Source organism: Drosophila nasuta, chromosome 4, assembly GCF_023558535.2.
Source record: "Drosophila nasuta strain 15112-1781.00 chromosome 4, ASM2355853v1, whole genome shotgun sequence".
Classification (NCBI taxonomy): Eukaryota; Metazoa; Arthropoda; class Insecta; order Diptera; family Drosophilidae; genus Drosophila; species Drosophila nasuta.
The window spans coordinates 1,852,529-1,876,569 of NC_083458.1; the positions used below are offsets into that span (position 1 = coordinate 1,852,529).

The 24,041-nt window shown below is 36.5% G+C and overlaps 1 protein-coding gene and 1 long non-coding RNA gene across 2 annotated transcripts; one reads left to right on the forward strand and one right to left on the reverse strand.

Moving 5' to 3' along the window:
* The first annotated feature begins 334 nt into the window (after positions 1–334).
* On the forward strand, positions 335–1,022 carry LOC132794956 (uncharacterized). The gene is made up of 3 exons (XR_009633394.1): positions 335–609; positions 723–910; positions 993–1,022. It is a non-coding gene; the product is annotated as an uncharacterized LOC132794956 (long non-coding RNA).
* Positions 1,023–10,359: 9,337 nt separating this feature from the next.
* On the reverse strand, positions 10,360–19,986 carry LOC132794893 (uncharacterized). Its single transcript, XM_060805185.1, has 2 exons — positions 19,941–19,986; positions 10,360–12,407 (listed from the first exon to the last, which is right to left on the reverse strand). Exon 2 carries the CDS (start codon positions 12,326–12,328, stop codon positions 10,472–10,474), a length of 1,857 nt encoding a protein of 618 aa, XP_060661168.1. The 5' UTR covers positions 12,329–12,407; positions 19,941–19,986; the 3' UTR covers positions 10,360–10,471.
* Between the last annotated feature and the right edge of the window lie 4,055 nt (positions 19,987–24,041).

Sequence of the window (24,041 nt, forward strand, 5' to 3'; positions counted from 1 at the left end):
AATACATCCTATCGATAGAAGCGCTTTCGGTATTATTTAAAAAGTGCCAAAAGTAGCCGAATCTAAAAAAAAAATGCTAGAATTCTACCTAATAGCATTTCACAAAATCTAATAGCTTTTGCAGTTTCAAAATAGCTAGATCTAGCAATAAAATAGCTAATATGGCAACACTGCAGTCGGGCCGTGCGCTGCGATTCGAAGTTCGAACACCAGAGCCTCTTCGGTTCATTCGAAAATTCGAAGTTCTAACGCAGCGCGCAGCGTTGAGTTCAGTCGCAGACCAAATGCGGAGCGATGAGCACGGGTGTATTTCGTTGCGCTCTGTTTTCGTTTCTATGTATGCGTGTATATATCTACATGCTCGCCTATATCAGTATGTGTATGCATGTGAAGTTTTGCAACGTGCAGTTGCCTCGCAAACAAGCAGCTAGCGCACGTCAATTTTGTTTTGCCGCGACGAAAGTCTCGAAGAAGAGGACAACAACAATTGCTCGCGTTCTATATGTTTGCAGTTAAATGACACTTGCACAAGGACCGCGTTGGCTCTGCTGGTGGTGTGCAAGCCTAACATGTTGCGGGTCTGGGTTCAACTTCCGATCGAGAATATATGTATGTATATTTTGTTTTTTTTTTTTTAATGCGATTTAAATTTTTTCATTCGTTAACGAAATACACCCGTGCTCATCGCTCCGCATTTGATCTGCGACTGAACTGATCGCTAGATGAATCTTCTTGTAGAAAGCTTCTTGCAATGAGTCTGGTGTACGCGCCCTCTTAGCGCAACGCGTAATTTCCCTAACGCCTACTTTTCTCAACATGTGCAATTTTGTGTATCATGCGTCATTTGTTTTGTGAGTGCTGTACAAGAAAGTTGATTTTTTCCTGCGCGTCTTTTATAAAACAATCAGAGGTAAGTTGTTAATATTTTGAAACTACTCTTCTAATCTGATTTACATTATTAAATATATTTGTATTTGTATTTATATTTACAGTTTTGAGGACCACGAAAGAGCTGTTGGATGATTCTTTCTTTTAGCTATTAGATTATTTAGTTATAAGTAAAACTGTTTAGATAATATATAAATTTAAGTACTCATTCTTTTAGTTTAAATAAATTTAATTTGAAGTACAATAAACATTTTATTTACTGCATATATTTTTGAGCGTATTTTTATTTTGCATATTCCGAACTACGCACTAGAATCTAAGCACAGATTTTCTGCAAGAGCCTGGACCACATATTTTCTACAAGAAACGTCGTACAAATTCTGCCAGCGCAGCCGAGGGAAATTTAAATTTCCCTTTGGCAGAATTTATACTCGACGTTTCTTGTAGAAAATCAGTTCCGCGTATACGGCAAACTGAAAGGATATATTCTTTTCTCATCTTGTGTCTACACAAGACGTGACTGGAAGAAAACTTGTATGTTGTCTGCTACTAAAACACAATTGGGAACGAAATACACCCGTGCTCATCGCTCCGCATTTGATCTGCGACTGAACTCAACGCTGCGCGCTGCGTTAGAACTTCGAATTTTCGATTGAGCCGAAGAGGCTCTGGTGTTCGAATCGCAGCGCACGGCCCGACTGGGGTAATAATAATATTTTTTTAATGATACAAAAATTTGTATGGGCTGAAGCATCTATGTATTGTATGGTTAGTGGTATTAGTGGTGTTGCGTAAGTGTTGTAAGTCGTCGTTTGGTTGATGTCTGTGCTTGAGCTCATTCACTCGCATGCGCAGTAACGCTGTAGTACAGCTGCAAAAACATAGATGTTTCCCTATATCTATGTTTTCGATGTTTCCCAGACACAACATCGATACATCGATATATCGAACAAAATTTTTGAATTTATAAAACGACCAAAAAATAAACGAACAAGGTAAATAAATGTATTTCAAAAACAACTTAAAATGAATATAACGGAACACTTTTTCAGTTTCTTACAAACTAACAATTCATTTTTTCCTATAAACTACATTTTCATTAAAGGAGAATTAAAGAGAATGTTTAAGTGTTTTGCCTTTAGCGCTGCTCTACGCTCTGATATTAGCTGTCCAGCTTTGCTGAAGAGCCTTTCAGATTCGACTGATGTAGCTGGGACACATAGATATCGACGAGCGAGTAGTTTTAGGCCATTGTCATTTTGGGAGCACTGAAAAGATACAAATTTAGAAAAGCTATGGTATTCAATTTGTGTATATGCTTACTTTCCAAGGCTTCTTTTGGACAATCGTGAAAAAGTGATGTTACAAAAGTCGATGTATCGATGTCACTATCGCACTATCGATGTTGAAATTTTTCAGGCCAACATCGATTTATCGATTCACTTATTTTAATACTTCTTATTACTTTCGTATAAAATGGCATTTACAGATGGGCAATTCTTGAAAATGGTAAACCACGACCGAAAAAAAAAATCTTCACATTCATCGTATTTTTTTGTATAATGTCATAAAGAAATATCCAAATTTTCATATCTCCGTTGTTTTTATAAAAAAATTTGCCTGCAAACTGAAAAAATGTAATTTTTTCGCATTTAGCTACTTTTATATGCATTTTTTTGATTAATTATTTCACAAGAAAAACATAAGATATGTTTGCATTTTTTCTACCAAATCTCTTAATAGCAATCCAATAATAAGATAAAAAATGCAAAGTGATCGAAAAATGTTCAATTAACTGTTAATTTTATTTTGCTTCTTCTCTATGTTCAAATCGTACGTTCGCGACCGAAAACATCATTTTGTTGTAATTGCTCCGCAATAAGTGCAAGCAGGTGGATGAAACTTCGCGTGTTAAGTGATTTTGGGATAAATATATTAAATATAAAAATCGTTGAGGTTACTCTAACCAATCTTTTTATTGATTGTCAAAGTAGCGTACGTTCGCGACCTTACCTATAAGCCTATGTCGATTTTACTAGCGTCGCATGGATTAAAAAAAAATTTTTTTTGTTGTTTTTGTTTTTGAAATAACTATGTCGTTTGCAGTAACTTATTACTTGTTAGTTATTACTTATTACTTATTACATATTTTTCTTGCTATTAATGTTATTAGACACATTAAATTGAGTTAAATCCGTTTGTTTTTTTTATGAAATTTGAAGTTATTAATCAAAAAAGTTGTGGTAAAAATAAAAATTTAATAAATAATACAACATGAAAAAATCGTACGTTCGCGACCGGAACTTAATTAAATTAAAAATAAATAAATGGAGATATTTTCTTGGGAGTAGACTTAATGGAAAGCTACATGATTCTATTTTAAAAGTAAAGTTATTTCTGTAAAATATTCCGTCTCAATTCGCAGAGTTTTGCATTTTACTGTATTAAGCCAAAGTCGACTTCCGTTTTGCGTACGTTCGCGACCGCATGTTTTTTGACAATATTATGAAAATTAAAAATCGATAAGCCCCATAATTTACACCAACCAAAGAGCTAAACAAATGCTATCGAAGAGTAAAAAAAAAGTTTCAGGAAACGTTTGTTTTCGATTTTATTTTTTAATTTATCTCGTACGAACGTACGTTCGCGACCTGGAGAAATGCCCAGATGCAACAGAACCCAAAACTAACCAAACTCCAATCGAAAACCAAGTATGGGAGATTTTTGGAGAGAGAGAGAGTCGTTTTAGTTCGGTAATATTTTACCTGTCTTATACAACAAATTATACTCAGGGGTATCAAAAAAACAGCTAGCGAAATTAAATTAACAAATTGTAAGGCCTGGATATTTATGTTTCTCTAGCTTTTTATTAGATTTTTATCGTTTTAAGAACATTTCTTTCTGATTTTTTTTTTAAATTTAAAGGTTTATTTACTTATAAAATTAAAAAAAAATTTACTCAAACACATGAAAAAAGACTCGACAACTCTAAGATGTATTTACCAATTTCTAGCAATTTTTTGTGATTGAGAGTAACAAGTTTAATCAGGAAAGAATCGCGATGGCACCCGACAGAAGTGGAATTTTCTAATTAAAAGGTTTTTGCACTAAAACTTGTTTTACCTCCTTGTTTTTTTTAATAACTGCTTTCAGTGGAATCATTCCGCTCAAATTTGATCAGCTGAACGAGATGTGGAATTGGAGAATGAAATTGAGCGGAAGCGATTTCTGTAGCACTTGATGATAGTATTTATTTTATTTGGGCGTTCCAACGACAGCACCATATAGTGGCCCAGCGATACTAAGCATTTTAAATTAACAGAGAATACGAATGGAATTATGTCAAGCATAATTAGTAGCTTTACTTGAAATGAAAAGAGGAACAAATTTCTTCGTGTTTCTGACCGGGAACAGCAAAACTAATTTAACCTAATAGCTGCATGGATCTACGTTGAATAAGACAAGGAAGGTTTGGTAATAACACTCTACTACGGTAAGGTGATAATTTAATATTGGGATTTCAATTTAAACTACGAAGAGCAAAAATCCAAAATTCATTCTGCACTGACTCAATCCATTCTTGATAGACAACTAATGTGTGTTGCAATTCTAAAATCTATTGCACTTTATAGGTAAAATATTAGTTCCTAGGAGACGTACTTTTGCACTGCGGCTCAGCGAACGTGTAGCAGAAAATATAAGTTTGGTTCTTAGCGAGTAAGTGTTGGGACAAATTTTAAAAAGCAGCAGTTTATCTGAAGCTAAAGAACAAAAATTAAAAAGAAATTATCAAATTTTGCAAGCCGGCTTACAACAAAACATTTTTTGAGAAAATAATTCGGAAATGGCTTGATATCTCTCTGATATTACATAATGTAACGTCAACGACTGATATTGGTAGACCAAGGAATAACTTTGGTGATCTGTGCCCGAAAGTCCAAATCAAACATGTATGTTATGTAGCTAACTTAGTTCAGGAATCGACATGTGAACAGTTGTTGGTAGCAGCTTGTACAAGTCGGGAATGAGCACTGCTTTAAAAATAGTGTGTTCATTAAATAATGATGAGAAGTCTGGACAAAACATAAAACAGTCATTGAAGAAGTGCTTGCATTCAAAGATTGACCATACGGTAAATCTTACTCAAGTTATCGTCAAAAGTTCAATAATTGTGAAATGAGTATGGTCGATCAGCCCTGTCCCTTGCACATTCTTGAAAGAGAGTTGTCCACCCTAAGACAAGGCCCAATATCAATAATACAGTTTTATGAGGAGGTTGAGAATAAGCTAACGATTATTATTAATAAATCGACTATGACCCATTAACCGCATCAGGCTAGCCTTATGGACGACATACATAGGGCACATGTTTTGCGGCCTGAAGAAGAACCTCACAGACATATTATTTGCGACGCAACCTAAAGATTTGCCATCGGCACTTGCACTGACGCAAGAGCTTGAATCCCAATTACGAACGGTATGAGTTTGCGTCGCAATACGCTAAGTTCATTGAGGATAGAGGTTATAGACACACACAACAACAAGGGCGTAATGGTTAGAGCAAGGGCATTTTTGACCAACAAGTTAGGCATAGTGGGAAAGTTCATTTTTTTGTGAGAAAGCTAGTTAAGTTAGCGCAGCTGCTCTTGACCCAGTAGAGAAAATGGATGTAGATCAGTTGTCTTCGAAATTTAGGCAGCCTACTAACTTCCAGCAGCAACAAACCTACCTACGTAGCCTACAAACACTTGCTCAGGGCTCACCTAATCCTCAATTGTCCTGAAGTAGTCGTCAGCAAGAAACTTATAAGAGATTTGCAAGTCCAGAAACTGACGATGTTCATTTTTTTAGCACAGTGTTCCTGTTAGGGGATAGATAGATACAGGGACATCACAAAGCTACATCAAAGATATTATATAAATGTTAACTCCAGTCCCTATGCAGTCTTGTTTTAATGTTTAATCGATTCATGGCTGTAATAAGATACATAATAAGTGCTACTTGAATATCTTTGGTGTAAGTAGCCCCTTTTTCCTTCTACCCGGACTTACAATTTTTGATGGTATAATTGGACTCGACCTACTATGTAGCAGAGGTAGGCGCATACATTGACCTCGAAAGAATGGGTGTGTTGAGGCTCTGCAGTTTCACAGTTGCGCGCAGGATAATTTCAAAGATATTAGTGACATAGTTGTGCCACTTGAAGTACAGACGGAGTTTTGACAAATGATGTCTTCCAATTTGCATACTTTCGCTGACTCCAATAGACTGCTGCCCTTTAACACAAAGGTTGGGGCGTATATCCGAACTGTAGATTTCGTATACAAGGAGATCAAAGATTTGCTCAGAAACGGTATTATCCGACCATCAAGTTTCCTTATAATAAACCTATATGGGTTGTGGGAAAGAAGTGTACCGATGCATCGGATTCGCCTAATAAAAGACTTGTGGTTGATTTTAGGAAATTAAATTCTAAGACTGTTGCCGACATATACCCGATGTCGAGTTTTCAATGATACTTGCAAACTTGGGAAAAGTAAACTATTTCTAAACTGCCGAGATTTTTCAAGACCATTTAACCTCACAACAGACGCTTCCTCTACGGACATAGGTGCGTTTTATCGCAAAATAAAAGACCGAACCATGATTTCGATAGCGCTAACTATTGTACAAATGAGAGAGCTTTTAGCGATTGCATGGGCTTTAGATACCCCACGTCATTACCTTTACGGAAAAAATTTTATCAATGTTTGCAATCTCAGATAAAAACCCGAACTCTACGATTAAGCGCGCATCACCCAGAGCGGCGCTAAGGTTTTGTATAAACCTAGAAAGGAGTACTACGTAGCAGACGCATTTTTGAGTCAGAATATTCATGCTTTACACGACGATGTTATTGAAGCTATTGACAAACCGGTCAACTGCTTCGTAAACCACAACGTTTTAAAAGAAGCAACTAAATCTAGTCACAGGCGAGAAGGCGAAATACAATAGGCATAAAAAAAAAACAAGAGCTTTGAATGACTTAGGGGTTTTGTTTGATGCAAATCTAAAATTTGATAAACATGTTCTGTCTGTTGTAAGTAGGGCCATGGGTGTACTGGGATTTATAAAACGCTGGTCGAAAGAATTCAACGATCCTTACATCACTAAAACTTTTTACGTCTCACTGGGTCGTCCGATCCTTGAGTACGGATCTATTGTCTGGAATCCCCAGTATAGGGTTTATCAAGATAGGATTAAGTGGGCGCAGAAACAATTTTTGATATTTGCTCTTCATAGTCTAAATTGGAACGATAACATTAGATTACCACCTTATCGTAGTATACTTTTATTACTAAATCTTCCTTCTCTTTCTGATCGTAGAACTATGCAAGGTGTTGTTTTCATTTAGAGACTAATTAATGGTGAAACAAACTCTGTGGAGCTGTAAAGTCAAATTAGTTTTGCTGTTCCGGTCAGGATCACTAGGAATTTTCTTCCTCTTCTCATTTCACGTATAACTTCTAACTTTGCTTCCCATAATCCCTTCCGTATTCTGTAATAATCTCAATGACGTAGTTTGCTCCAAAAAATGTATTCCTCTGCTTTAAACCTTATTATTAGCATGTCTAGCGTCTTTTAATATTTATTCGCGGTTTTCGATTAATGCATGCTGTTCACAATTTTATTTTGTTTTGTCCGCGCGTCAACAAGCCCGTGCTTGGTATCGCTGGGCCACTTGATTGTACTGCCATTAGTAAGTCAACGTCCAAATAAAATATAAGCCTCCATCTGGGATCATGCGATACAGTTAATGGCCACCCACACCAATGGTACGGAGTATTTCACTAAAAGAAGATTCTACAACTGCCCTGGCTCAACGTTACACGCCAATACTTTGAGTTTTGACGGCCTTCCGTATTCAATGAATTGGTGAAAATCTCTTGTCAGCCGGCACTAGTGTGCGAAAAGTCCTAGGTAAATGGACTTGGCTGTCCATATTTAAAAGAAGGGAGTAGTTAACAATAGTTAGCCGACTATTGCATTATCTTGCAATAGTAATGGAAAATCGGTGGGTTTTCGTAGATGCTACTCATACTAGAAGTGCATCAGCGCTAAGACTCAAACGTTCGATGGCTCGCAGTTAGTTCTGATTGATGCTGATAAGCTCCAGCGCAAACAAATCGTTTCTAAAATGACCAAGCTTCTTTATGGCAAACTAGATTTTTCTGGAAATCTAACGGTTCTTTCTAAAAATAGAATTGAAGTTGTGAGCAGATGTTCATTTAAATTAAAACGAATCAAAAAAAAGAATAAAAGAATTCACTTAATTAATTTGGGAAGAAAAGCATTCGGCGAATTTCATCATTCATTTGATGAGCTGCTTCAAGATAAAAAAAATTTGTGGTGTATACCAGTATGAAAATCAATACATTCTTTTTACATTAGATTCTGTTAAAAATGAACCGCCAATTATTAAAAATTGGACAAATTTTAATAAAACCCCAATTATACCTGCAGAAAGGGTAATTGCAACGTTAAAGTAAAAAATTATTCAAAATATAACATATGTATTGAGTTTCATTCATTTGAATCATTTTAACTTTTCATTTAGTTACGTGCCAGGGTCGCATCATATACTCTTGCATCAATTCAACCCAACGCCGACAATCAATAATCCCACTCCAACTATCACACAATCCACGCCTTCCTCGTCAGCTGCAATCGTTTCTGGGAATTAACACACAAGGTGTTCTGCTGAGTACAGCTGTTATAAACATCTGCCATTACGGCGTTCGGTATACAGCTCGGGCTCTGATCGATTCTGGATCAAAAGCCACCATCATTTCAGAAAGTTTGTTCATGCGCTTGAGGATGCCGTTCAAGCCCACGTCTCTGGGCTGACTCAAGCTGTAGCAGGTCAGTCCCGATTCGCAGATTGAGGCGTCGGCGTTCGTCCTGTCCCACAAACAATCCTCGACAATCTGTCAAGCATCCAGATGGACGATCCCAAGTTTTATGGGAATTAGGAGATTGATGTGCTCTTAGGTGGCTCTCGTCGAAACGTTTGCTCGACCCTAAGTCCATCTCGTCCTTTTCGACTCGACTCTCCGTCGATCGAACTCCTTACAATCAATCCAGTGACATGACTCCCCTCTACATCTATTTCTGATTTTTCGGCTCGACTGCCTGTCGAAGGAACTCCTACGAATGGTCCTGTGACGGGACCCCTGTCTGAACCTCTTTCGACTCGACTGCCCATCGGACGAACCCCTACGATTGATCCTGTGACAGGACCCAACCCTGAACCTCTTTCGGCTCCATTGTCAAACGAGCCCCTACGATTGGTCCTGCAATAGGACTCCACTCCAAACCTTTTTCGGCTCGACTGTCTATCGAACAAACCTCTACGATTGGTTCTGTAACAGGACCCCACTTAAAATCTATTTCGAACGCATCGGCTGGATTGTTCGTTGAACGAACTTCAAAAATGAACCTTTCTCCAAATTTGTGAAGGTGGATGACCTTCCGATAAATCCGTCGCGAGAATCAAACATTGATGAAATTTTTACCTAATCGACCGTTCGTTGCATTTAACGCCTCCAGCCCAACCTCACACGGGAAGAGTCTAGACGGTCTTCATTATCCTCCTCGATGCTCGTTTTCTTTATTTTTTTCGTTATTTTTTACATCAATACAATTTACCATGGCGTTATCAAGAGTTCATCGTGTTCCCTCTCTGATGTGGCGTGCCTGAGAAGGTTGTTTTCGCTGCCACGATCCACTTCACCTCCGAGAGTAGCCAGCCCAATCGGACCTTCCCCTGGACCGGTGGCACTGGTCACTCGTAGGGGAGCTTCCGTGCCTCGCCGGGACACACACAGACTTGTTCTGCTATCGGGTGTGCCACGGTTTCCGCTGAGGTGGACGGTGCAGGCATTGTGACGAGGACCACCACACAATGCTGCACATGCGGGATCCGCGTACTAAGCGGTGGATGGCTACCTTGTGAGGAGCGCAACCCACGACATCCCATGGCAACGATTCAGTAGCCGGCATCCGCCGGCCCTTTGGCCAACGCAACAGGCCCATGCCTAGCGCCGCCATGACGTTGGCGGCACTTCTCCAGTGCAAGGGAGTTAGCAATCTCCCCAATGCGGCGGTCTGGCAAGACTCGGGAAAGACAGCCTTCGAAGCGCAAGTGCTTTTGGATCCGTAAGCCGCATCAGCGAGTCGAGGCACTGAAGAGTGTGCACGGAGACGTTGCGCTCCAAGATGTCACCCATGAGCAGGGAGGTCGTATTCAAAACGGATCCACTGTTCCGTACATCGGAACAATCTCGTGGTGGCTGACAAGGATTGGCTCCACTCGGCGTCGGTCTCTGCGGTCTAGGGGGGCTAACGTTTATCCGGAGAGAGTCCTTTTCGCTCATTCACAATTATTATTATTAAAACAAACATAAAAAATTAGAAATGCAATTAGGGTCTATAACAGAACTTTATTTACTAGTGTAATAGTACTAATAGTATATAAACTATGGTTGGTGGCATGCCAACATGTTACATTTAATTTAAATACACAGATTCCATATTATTTGAATTACAATTTGTTAGGTAACAATTCGGTTGGCGGCGGGAGTGTTGCTAATGATTTTGATTGTGCTCTGGAGGCTTCGATGCTAGCTCGATGCGCCGCAGCTGCCATATATGTACCATAATATCTGCTCAATATGTGTGGATCGACAACATGATGGCATGATGGCATTCCCAGAGGAGTTGATAGGTGATGTGAAATCGATGTAGGGACGGATGCAGAGCCAGCAGTTGAAACGGTAATGCATTCTTCAAGTGAATTCGAGTCATTTTGGCTACTGCTAGCTATTGAGCTTCTACCACCACCTAACGTTGGCGAAATAGAGGTTGCGAAATTGTGAGGCTCTGGTTCTAGATCATCTGCATCAAAAGGTGATGATCGTCTAGCATCACTAATATCGGAGTTATTGTCATCTGGAACCGAAAGCATTTCTATAGCTTCATGACTGCTTAAATGATGACCATTAGGGTGCATTAATGCTTTTTGTACTTCGCCTCGATCTTTATCTCGATTGCCATCACATTCACCGTCACCATCTACATCAATATCAGCATCGATATCGGCATCCAAGGACAGATTGGGCTTGCCAATTGAGTTTGATGGTTGTTCCATCACCAATTCTTGATGATGATGATGAATCGTTTGTTGATTTTGCACCTGCAACTTAGTTATGACAGTGTGCTGCGTTTGTGTTGTCGATGCTCTCTCCCGCTCATCCTTAACAATATCAACAATTTGCACATCGGGTGCGAGCAAAGAGGCAACATCAAACTGACGCTTGCGTTGTGTTTGGGAATACAAATTTGCAATTGTTGTTGTTGTCGTCGAGTTTATATAGGCTATATGCTGATGTTGTTGTTGCTGTTTCTGCTGTTGATATGAAATGGGATCCAACGTAGGGAATATATTTGAATCGGGATGTTGCTGAATGTGAATTTGTTGTCGCTGCAGAGCTGTAGTCGTTGTGGTGTACTGTGGATGACTATTGCGTCCAAAGAACTGGCCAATGTAGTGCTGATTGTATGGATAGTTAAGGGCTGCCAGTTGCAAAGATGCTTGCGCTGTACCTAGTGGAGGTGGAGCAGTTAAATCCAATGGCGGTGGACTTGGAGAATCCGTGCTAGTATCGTCAACAGATAGCCCCATATGCTTACGAACCTTACGCTGAGCTTTACGACGCCGAAAGTCACCTTTGCGAAAGTCGTCCATGTTAGCTGGGTGGATGGCCCAGTAGTGACCTTTACCGTTCGCACTGCGTCCAGATTTAATGAAGCAATCGTTCAGAGATAAGTTATGGCGTATGGAATTGCGCCAACCAGGTCCGCGAGTTCGAAAATATGGATAGTTATCCAAAATGTATTGATAAATATCCGAAAGCACAAGCTTAATATCTGTAGAGCTTAAAATTGCCATGGCAATTAACCCAATATAACTGTGTTGTGGTTTCGGTTCCTCGGGTTGAAATATTCGTTGCGACTGTGGGAACAGCGAGATTGTTGAAAGCGTTGCCAATCTTTGCCCACAGTGCAGTGCAGGCGTATATGTATGCAACCAAGGTGGCATTGTTGTCGTCGAATTTACTCCTAAACTTGCCCCACTACCTGTCGTTGTTCCAGAGCCATATTGAGGGCAACGCAAACGCTCAAGGTTAAGAGCATAATTGTAAAGTTGTAGGCGGTATTGCTCTAATGCAGTCGAATGTGAGTGCAATTGTCTTGGCGCTAAAGTCAGTGCTGAAGACGTTGAGTTCGAATCACATCCAGAAACACCTGAAGAATTAACATCAGATAACAAATGTAGCTTGCTATGTTGCTGGCCAGGCGAAGATGCCTGTGATGATACAGCTAAGCCTGTGTTGGCCATCTGCAATTCGTGTTTGGATTTTTCGGCAATATAGGATTCTATATGAAGCTCACTCGCAGTTATTTAAAACTTAAAATATCTGAAAAGAAAAATAGAAAACTTGAGTTCAACAAATCAATTGTTGTATTGTTTTTATGGGGATCAGGAATAGTCGTTACGCTACCAGATTGCTTGCAGATCTAAGTTGTGGGCACTTTATTGTAAATTTAAGAAAGTTCTTTTGAAATATGCGCTTTTTTAAAAGATGGCAATTTTACTCTGCCTTAAAAAAGTAGTATGTGATTAAATCAATTGCCGATTATCTATAAAAGTTCATTCGCTGCCTTTTATACGGCATTCAAACAAGAATTTAAATATTTTTAATGAAGCCTTTTGTTAGACTGCATTGTAATTGTATATTGGCGTCTTACGTGATTATTTACATATCATAGACCCTGCAAATATTGCATCCAATGAAAATTTGGTATGCTGGCTCAGAGAATAAACTATTATTATTTGTAAATAAACTATTATTATATACACACGTTTAATATTGGTAGTGAATATACAAAAAAAGGAAGAGAGCTACAATCGAGTAAGCCTGACACTGGGATACCCGATATACATTTTCAGTTATTCGAGTCCAAATTAAATAAACATAAACTATTTAGCATTTGAACTAATCAGCACATGAACAAGACCATTGAGGTGAAATATACCGTTTAAAAAGTAAAAGATAGCCACGATTCTTACTAAACTCGCTTATGAACAGGTCGAAGATAAATGGAACTGATAGAAGTCGCTGAGAAAACTTTCTAGCTTTTTGGATTGTACTTTTTGGTGCAATTTAGATCTTTAACTGTTGTGGGAAGATATATTTATAACAGTATTCCCCAAAAAAAATATCGATCAACTGTCAAAAACACTTCCATCGCTGCCTAAGTTGCAGCATTGCCGATTAACGAAGTGGCTGACAAGTTTGCCTATAATTGGCATACCGTACCGCAGCCAATAATCACTCTTCACTGGACTTCAAAGCATCTGAGATCGTAGTCTTGACACACTCGCTTGTTTTATTTATCCAAGATCATTTTCCTGCCCAGGACAGACAAATGCAGTAATTTGAGTCCCAGCGACATCAGGCCAATCAGACAAGCGTCTCTCCTGCTTAAAACTTTGGAGAATCAACTGGACCTGCACGTCTGAGGGGTCTATCTAGACTGCCGGTCATGCTCTTGAAGTCTCCATTGAAACGGCCACTTTAAAGAATATACCTGGTGGCTTTTCTTGACATTTCAGACGGCTCAACCTTTACAAAGGTAGTGCGAGGTGGCTCACCCTAGGGGTCCTCTCGTTCCTACTTTGGAATGATTAGTTGCACCTGGGGCCTCTCAAAAAAACACACATATCCATCATAGAAAGAACACAGCATCTAGCGTTACTATTTATTTCAGTCGCTATAAGGACATCGCCAACTAATGCTCTCGAAGAGATTGTTGGTGTTCATCTTTTTAACATACTCGAACAAACCATAGCCACAGAATCGGCTCAAAGTATTTGCCGCCACAGGCAATCTGAGCCTAATCTGAGAATAGTATAGGCACGGTTTATACTATACCCTCACATGTACTGACTATCTTAATACGGTATATATATGAATCCGGGCTGTTTGCATCTTCACTGACAGTTCAATTATGGCTGAAGAAGTGGTTGTGGCTGTCTGCTGCACCAACCTGGGTTTCAAGCACTCGTACAAACTCTCTGACCATTGCAATGCATTGCAGCATCATAAAAGCGGAAGTCTTCCCCATTGGGATGACTGTAGACATGACCCGTTGTATACACTCTAATATTACTGCAATCAACATATTTGTTGATTATAAAGTTGCAATAAAATCAAAGCACTTTGTTTTGGTGAAGTCCAAATTTGTCCTGGGTAGCAATATAATAGCTAAACGCATCGGCGGTCGTATGTATCTATTGGATCCCAAGCCACCAAGGCATCGAAGGCAATGACATCGCAGATGCCCTTGCCAGGGGTTTCATATTGGTAACGTGCACAATGTTCTGATATTCCATGTCGATACAGCTGGGTATCACTAACCACGACCAGTTTTAACAAGTAAGAAAGTTACAGTCGAGTCAGATACCCATTTTGAAGAAAAGCAAAATATTGCGGTATTTTTTCAAAATATACCAAAAATACAAATATACTAAAAATATATCAAACGGTATATTTCTTATATAGATATAGTACCACATTCAAAATATACCATATACGGCACAATATACCAGATTGTCAGCCAAAGCAACTAAGACCCCTAGTAGGTAGTCGTTTTTGCCCATACAAAAGTATTTCTTTAATAACTCCCACAATTTTCATCTGATCGCAATCAAATTTTCAGAAATCATAAATACTATATTATTATTATTGTATACACCAAAATTTGCAGCTGTAGCTTGTTATTCGATTTTATTGATTTGCGGGGGCGGAAGTCGGCGTGGCAAATCTGGTGATCTGCGTGCAAACTTAACAAATGCTGTCGAAAATTATGTCTCTATCTCTTATAGTCTCTGAGGTCTAGGTGTTCATATGGACGGGCATGGCTAGATCGTCTCGGCTCTTGATGCTGATCAAGAAGATATATACTTTATGGGGTCGGAGATGCCTTCTTCTACCTGTTACATACATTTCCTGCCGGCAGAAAGTTATAATACCCTTCTACCCTATGGGTAGCGGAGTCAAACAATTACTGTATCATCTCCTCTATAAATGTCCGGCGTATCTCGACTCCGGGTGAAATACCTAGAATAACTGTGTCTTTATGATCCTCGGGACGTTTTGGTCCCCCCCAGGATTGCGATGACTTTTGCCAAAAATGTATCCATATTGTGCGACTTCTTAAACGAAGCTACTCTTCATCGGTATAGCTACGACCTCCATTGTCTATGTTTTGTCCTCTAGGGGCCGGCTTAACCTACGTACCTAGCTAGGACAATTTTACAGAATAAGGATGATGCGAAGAATCTTACATGGTGCATGGACAAGGTTGATCAGTTTCAACAGAATAGACTATAAAGCTCGACAACCACACTTCTATAATCTCTTAACTTCTAATGATTCACAATTTATTTGTTAATTTTTAAAAATACATGAGCAAATATTTTTTGTTATGCTGGTTCGATAACTAACGAAATTACAAGGTATATATGTAAGTAAACGATTTAAGTAATTCGCAAGTTATAAGTATTAAGTAGTTGAAGATTTTTAAAAATTGTGTGATATCTAAAATTGGAAATAGAAATGTGATCTTTGTTATCAATAGAGGAAGATATACTATACACCGTATAGGGTCAGAGATGTCTTCTTCGGCATATTACATACATTTTTATAATGCTCAAATCCATTAAACACATAAGCATATATATACATATTTAGATGAGATGTGTACTTAAACACGATAAGGATTTACACATTATCTATGTGATCCTTATAGTTTTTACACTACAATAAATACTCATCGAAGGCAAACAACCAAATTTATACTTTTCTTACCAGCGCATACATACATCAATGCAGCGCTTAAATCGATACTGAAAATAATTCGGAAAACAACAATATACTTGAAAAAATTTCAAACAGCGGGCAGCGGGAATTCTGTATGTTTTTTTTTTACTTAAATGCTTTTATTTAGACAATATTTGCTGTAGCTGTACTGTCGATGCTTGCCAACATTTTTTGCGACAAATCGATTGTATAGTGTTGCTAAGCAATCTCAAAGAACACGCCAATTCTTATCGTAGCGTCACTAAAGGCGAAAGTGAATTGATCTTAAGTTCAGTGGGTTTTGATTGTTTTAAAAAAAGTCAAAAGACTTTAAACAAAAATATCGGACGACACGGAAGACAGTTACTGCAAATGTACTATCACCGCAAAACTTTCTGATTTGCGCGCCCATGTTTTGACCAAAAAGCATAAAAGTGCTAGGGGCGGCTTTATGCAAACAAACTAAATAGATTTTGTAGCTTTGACGGTCAAGACGATGGAGCAAAAAGCAGTGCTGTCTTTTTGTGGCCGAGCATACATTGTTCGCTCATTTGGATCATTTAGAAAACCTAGTCGTTAAATACTTTGAAGACGACAGCGCTATTCGTTTTTCTACTCGTTGTTTTCTACTTAAAATGAAAATACATTTTATTCTAAATCATGCATTTATAGTTATGGCTTACGCAGACTTCACAAATGCTGATATAGATATACCTTCCTAATAAAATCCTAAAAATGATAGGAACTGGATGAACATATGACAATAAAAATGAGGAGAATGATTATAGTTTTAATGAAATTCTCCAAATATTGTGAATATTAGAGCAGCTGCTGTACAAATTCTATACATATGTTTCAATATAACCGATTTCGTGCGGTCACCCTGTGACTATCAGAAAAATATAAAGAAACCAATGAATTGAAAAATCAGCTTTTTTATAGCTTTTTTTCTAATTTTTCAGCTTTGTTGCATCGTTCTTCCCGTCAAAAACAGCTTTTTTTTCTCAACAAACTTTGGCAACACTGCCCGCTACTCATATAGCGGTGCGGGTTGTTGTACGATTGATTAATTTCTTATATACAGTAGAATCCGGTCATAACGACTCCGCTTATAGTGTCCTACCGGTTATTATGACGAAAAGTCGATGGCTTGGTTGGTCCCCATACAAACTTATATGAAAGGGCCTCCGCTTAGAACGTCTCCGCTTTTAGCGACTAACCGCTTATACTGACGAAATTTTTCAGAATTCAACCGGATATTGCGACGAAAAAAAACAAGTAAGAAAGTTACAGTCGAGTGTGCTCGACTGTGAGATACCCGCTACCCATTTTTAATAAAGGCAAAATATTGCGGTATCATTTTCAAAATATACCGAAAATACTAAAAATATACCAAATGATATGTTTGGTATATCGATATAGTACACCATTCAAAATATACAATAGACGGCACAATATACCAGATTGTCAGCCAAAGCAACTAACTAGTAAGTAGTAGACAATTTTTACCTGATCGCAACCAAATTTTCAGGAATCATAACTACTATAGTAATTATTGTATATACTAGCTTTAAAATTACCCTTGTTATTCGATTTTTTTGATTTGCGGGAGCGGAAGTGGGCGTGGCAAAAATTTGAAACAAACTTGATCTGCGTGCAAGCATAACAAAAGCTGTCAAAATATTATAGCTCCTATCTCTTATAGTCTCTGAGATCCAGTGTTTCATACGGACAGACGGACAGATCGTCTCGGCTGTTGACGCTGATCAAGAATATATATACTTTATAGGGACGGAGATGCCTCCTTCTACCTGTTACATACATTTAATGCCGGCACAAAGTTCTACCCTATGGGTAGCGGGTATAAAAACGATGATATTAAATGAAATTTATAAATTTTTTTTGTTTTGTTTAAAAATTAATTTGTTTTATCTTAAAAATCTATTACGAACATGGCAACCATAAAAAAAAAAACAAAACAAAAATTAGTTTTGCTCCTTTCGGTTAGTGCGTCTTCCAGGTATAACGACGTAAAATCGTCGGTCCCTTGAAAGTCGCTATAACCGGAATCTACTATACTTTGTACTCTATGGTATATTTTGAATGTAATAGTACATCGATATAGCAAATAGCTTTCTGTATAATTTTCTATTTGTTAGACTTTTTTTTAATTTAAAGTTTTGAAATTTTGTCAATAACAATGTGCTTTGGTTGATAATCTAGAATATTTTGAACTTTAAATGCAAAAGTATATGGATTTACCAAATATATACTTTGGTATATATAGTACTGTTTTAGAATTATACCGTAATAATTTTCTTTTATTTAAAAAACTATTGGATACCTCACTGAAGCATTCTTACATAATTTTCTAAAAATGCAGATCCCACTACCTGTAGACCAACACATATTTACTTTTAGAAATGGTTTCAATTGAATTACTTAGCAATAAATGTAAATATGTTGCTATCCATATATCTTAAGCGAGCTATTTAAATTCAAATGAAATAAAATATTACTTAACTAAATCTTTGGAACAATTGCTGTTGGCATCGATATTAATGTTGTTCTTCTTTATTTCATTATATTTTCAATTATTTAAATAAATAGAATACAAAAAATGTTGTCACTTGTAAAACTCACACTGAAACTTCATATTAAAAAAACATTCTTGATTTTATATATATTAACATTTGAAAGGCAAATGCTAAAATTAAAATATAATATGAAAGAAAGCTACACTCTAGTGTGCTTGAAAATTTCAATACTATAAAATTGTGACGTACAAAAATTTTAGCACTGTCTTTTATGATTTATTAGATACGGACAGTCGGTTAGACAGCTACCAGGACATATAACTATCGACTTCGCCTTTAATACGAAGGATATCAACTCATGTCCCATTTTTTCATCTGCGTCAATAGCCGAAACGATGTACCCACATCCGTCTGTCCGTACGAAACATTGGATCTCATAGATAATAGATCGAGCTTTAATTTTTTTTTGACGGAACTTGATATTATTATTGCACTCAAATTAATTTTGTTTTATGTTTTACCATGCCCACTTTCGTCCCTTTCAAATCAAAAATTATAGCTTTATCTCCAAAGATCAAGTGTTTCCTTCTGTGTGTATATGCATTCACAGCACCCTTACCCATACCCTTCTACCCTATGGGTAGCTGATATATAAAAAGATATTTCGAACATGTGTTGGTAAAATAAGTACTATATAAGCGTCAAGTCAACATGAGACTGACTTTTATTCGCTGAACTTTGTTTTTATTACATTAGGCATAAAAACGAGAGACGCGACAAGCACTTCGCCAGTGACATCAAGAGGTGCTCTCATTAACATATTGTAAATACCAAAGATCAGTACAATGTACGATCGCATAGGCTTGTTGACGTTTCCAACTTAAAAGCGGACCTCACAAAACGCAAATTAGGTAGTTCAAGATCTTATAGTATCTGTTATCGAGGACAGGCAGTCGGACATGAGTATATGTATAGGTATGTATTTCGAATCCACCCGTACTGATGTTTAAATAGCTATAACAAGTTCGATGGAAAAAGAGTTTCTGTAGGATGTTTCACTCATATACATTTTCTTTGGGCACTACGTTATCATACTCATTTATTTAAAATCGTAACATATGTCATCCATTGTTTAATAATTTGTATTTTTTAATAAAAAAATTAATTATAATAGTTTTATCAGGTAGATGAAAAGCATTAGCATACATCTCGTAGACTTTTGTATTTAAAGGGTATTAGGGTATTAGTGGCACTACGAGGCAGTTACAGTTTAAAAATTACAACGAATTACTTATTACGCATAGGGTTTAACACAACACATTGTACATATATGCTGCTGCTATTATTAATTTTTGTTGTGTTACATTTTCCAAATTGTGCAATAGCATTTGATGTCTCAACTGTACCGACACTTTATTCTTTTAGTTTCACTAGCACAGAAGAGTTGTTATTATTCTTTTAAATTAATTTTTCTTTTATTTATACTTAAATCGAGTTATTAGGAAATATATGTTCGCGATTGCGATACAGAAAAACACAAACGGAAAACCTTCATTGGAGCTTGGAATCATGCGTGTGGTCAACACTAAAATCGAACTGAACTGGGCTTCATCTAGGTGAGTTGGCAAAAATGTCTTTCGGCTTGGTGTGCGCCGTCCAACTGCATGAATAAGGCTGAACTGCTTTGACCTGAGCTGAGCTGCCGGCTGGCATCATACGTCTCACTCTTGAGCATACAAACAGTACAAATGGTAACGGTAACGTAAAAGCCCCGCCTATAGTTGGGCGCGTACTCAGTTGTGATTGGTGTACAAGCTATAAGGGCTGGTTTTCTGGTAATTGAGTATACGGCTCGGTCAACCAATGAATAGCTTTATTGCCTACTCTAGGTATAAAAGACACTTAAGAATTTAACCCTTGTTGTTATTGATGCTATTTTATTTTCTTCTTTTGTAAGTTCTCAATTTAGCTATTTCCTCCTTACCAATTGAAGCGAATATTCACTTGCTAAGAAACATGTACCATGTTTATTATTATATATCACTTCATTTTATAAAACAAAATGAAATACAAAAATCACTGATATGAATGTTATGGTTTTGGTACTTATTCGTAAATAAAGGCGATAATTCTGAGAAGTTGGGTTTACAAACTCTTATACATAATATCAACTACTTTTTTCTATTATTGAACTTAATGTCAGAAAAGTTCATGAATATTGTCACGTATACTATATATATAATATATATATGTATAATACTATCTAAGTAATAAAACCCAAAAAAAAAATCGTAAGAGTATGCTTGACTGATATAAAAAAAAACACACTAAGGGTCAGACCAGCCAGCGGAAATTATTATGTTCGCTTAAAAAGATATTTTCGGTTGTGAAATGCCTGTGGGCCTTTGAAGCAAAAGAAAACCATAAAGAAGTTAAATATATTTCTGTATTTGGTTAGGTTATCACGTATTTTAATGTTTTGTAGTTGCATATATTTGTGTTTGTAGTATTCATATATGTACATATCATAATAATAATATTGAGTCGATGTTTTATTCTTACTGTCTTTGTACATAGGCAAATAATTTTCTGGAAACAATCAAGTCTTTGAACATGTACTTCAGAAACGCCAGCCAGTGCTGCCAGAAACTCTGGAATAAAAGTTGCTAGATTTGAGAATAAAAATTTCCAAAAACTTTGGAAAAAATTGGCAGCAAAAAATTGATATATCTTTTAAATGGTATTTTTCATAAAGTCTGTACATTTTTAATTCATTTAAGAATAAAATATTAAAATTAAAAATAAAAATTGACAGGATTTCGAATCTTCATTGTTAACACTTATTACAAAATGTTTAATTCTTCTGCTTCATTAATATCCGTGTACTTTTCATTTTTGGCTATTTTTTAGTAAGTAATCATGGTGAAGTTCATAATTATAGCAAACATTTTTCTTGCTTCTATTGCGCATTTGCAGTACAAACAAAACGCTCTTTTGTTATCCGTGTAATCCTTTCGAATTCACATCTTGAATTCCTCGTGCTTTAGCCAAGCATCGTGAAAATGTTGTTTATACACTTTTGGCATCTCTATTTAATTAAAAAAAATAAGGAAACAAACACTTGCAGTGAACACTTAAAATGCAGTTAACTTTTCAAGTCAGTGAACTCCAGTAGCTCATATAATCGAACCTCTGAGTTAAATACAAGTTCCAATTTCATTGTTAACTATTAATCGCAATTTTTGCAGATAATGACAAAAGGGAATTCAAAATAAAAGGCTTTAAGTAAAGTATAAATAATAAAAACTTAATATTGCTAAAAGAGAAATAAAAAGTTGCTAGATTTGTAGCTAATAGTATTATTGAAAATTTGCTAGATCTAGGAACTAAATTGCTAAACTGGCTACACGATGCCAGCTCCTCAGATTAGGTGACGACATTTAATGGCCATACCGTCGCTAAATTGCATTCTATTTTTATTGGCATAATACGACTGAAAACGTGGAAAGCATAAAACTAATTAACCAATATTTAATCAAAATATATATGTATAAATTTATTATTTCGTCAAAATTATAAAAAAATTGTAATTTTGTTTGACTATTGTTAAAAAAAAAAGTTGATAGACTCTATCACAAAGATGAGGTAAATTGACTCCGAAAATGGAAATCCGGAGCAGCGGAAAGATTCACCAAAAAGAGTCAATAATGTGTTATATGTATAAGTAAAGAGAGTATCTCACAGAAAGTATCGTCTAAAGGTTCACTTAATAGAGTTTTCGACTAAGGAATATTTCGCTGTAAATATCTGTAACGAGAATACTAGACTTTATTGAAAATAATATTCATTTATTTACACATACAAAGTAAAAATTAAGACATTAAATTACTTGTATGCCACTTTTTAACACAAATTTAACACATTGGACTATTGTCATAAGCAAAGTGATTAACATTTGAATCCTTTGTCCTTATGGATTTACTGAATATCTATTGTTCGCCTTAATCCGCAAACAATTCATTCTCATTCTCAAAAGGCCTTGCCACTTTTCGCATATCATTATTATTGTTTGTTTTACACTTTAAGTGGCTTAGAGATTTTTTTGTAAAGAAAACCTTCATTCTGAAAAATATTCCTTAGAAAACATATATACGATTGACGTCACTTACGTTGTTTTAGGGTAAGTTTTCAAGAAAAGATCAGAAAAACAAAAACTAAATCTGCAAAGCATTCGAGAATATTTAACATCTAACTACTACTAAATCTATAACAAATTTCAGCTGCGTGCAATAATAATAAGTGTGCTCATAAAAATATAGCTCTGTGTCTTATAGTCTATTAGATGTGACCAATCATAAGAGCAGAAGGTTCTAAAAATGAGTATCACACAAAAAGTTTTCGTTAAGAGAGTGTCTTTCTTTGGCCATAAGTTTTACTGTATCTATTTAACAGACCTGAAAGCCTACTATAGAGTGTTTATAATACCATACATTCTTTAATTTCACAACTCACTTTTAAATGCCAATTATATCACATTCTTATATATATTATATACCTAAGGAAATAACTAATCACCAGTTATGTGAGTGCAAGACAATTATCTTCTCGTCTTTTCACACATTCCAATTCATTGAATGAGTTATGACTTTTAAATAGGTTTAAGATGTTTGAAGATAAACGAGAACTAAAATTCAAAAATTCAACGCATGTATTGCATTTTGCGATAATCTATTTTTTTGGGCATCAGACTTCTAACGTTTTTGTTAACAATCAATTGAGTTCGTTTATCGCAGAGTAAATCGATCGCATCTGCCACATGAAACCTGAGCACCAAACAGTTAAGAGCATAATTTGACCCAAGGACGTTTGGTCTTATCGAATTGGTCTGTGTGAATTCTTGGGATACGTTGTAAAGTGGAAATTTATAACCATCAAAACTAATATTACAAAACTGATTTAATTTAATTAATACATATCCAATTATTATGCAGAATCCAAAAATGTGTACACTAACATAAATAAAAGTTAATGAATATTGCAATATTGAAAGAATTGAAAGATACAGTTGCACAAAAAGGATTTCAAATAGGTATGTATGAAATGTGAAGAAATAAAAAATATTGAAGTACATATATTGAAATTAAATGGCTTAAATGCACATTTCGCCAAGGCTTTTAATTACCACAATGCGTAGCAGTCTTAGAAGATCTTATACTCGTATTCCCATTGGCATTCATTATGTTCACTAGAAGATTAGACGGAATGATGTATTTAAAGCCATAAAAATATTCGCTCAAGCTGACGAGCATAAGAAAGAAAACTCAAACATAAATACATACATACATATGTATGTACATCAGCAACTATTGTCTGGTATAGTAGGTGTTGCAGGTTAGAGTTATTGTGTGTAATATTTGTGTACATGCATACATAAAACGCATATTCGAACACACATCATACAAAATATATGTACATACAATGCATAGAACAACAATGGCGTCAAAACACACTAGTGTCATTTTACCGTTACCCATTGGGTAGAAGGGTATAACAACTTTGTGCCGGTAGGGAATGTATGTAGCAGGCAGAAGGAGCCATCTCCCATCCTATACAGTATATATATTCTTGATCAGCGTCAACAGCAGAGACG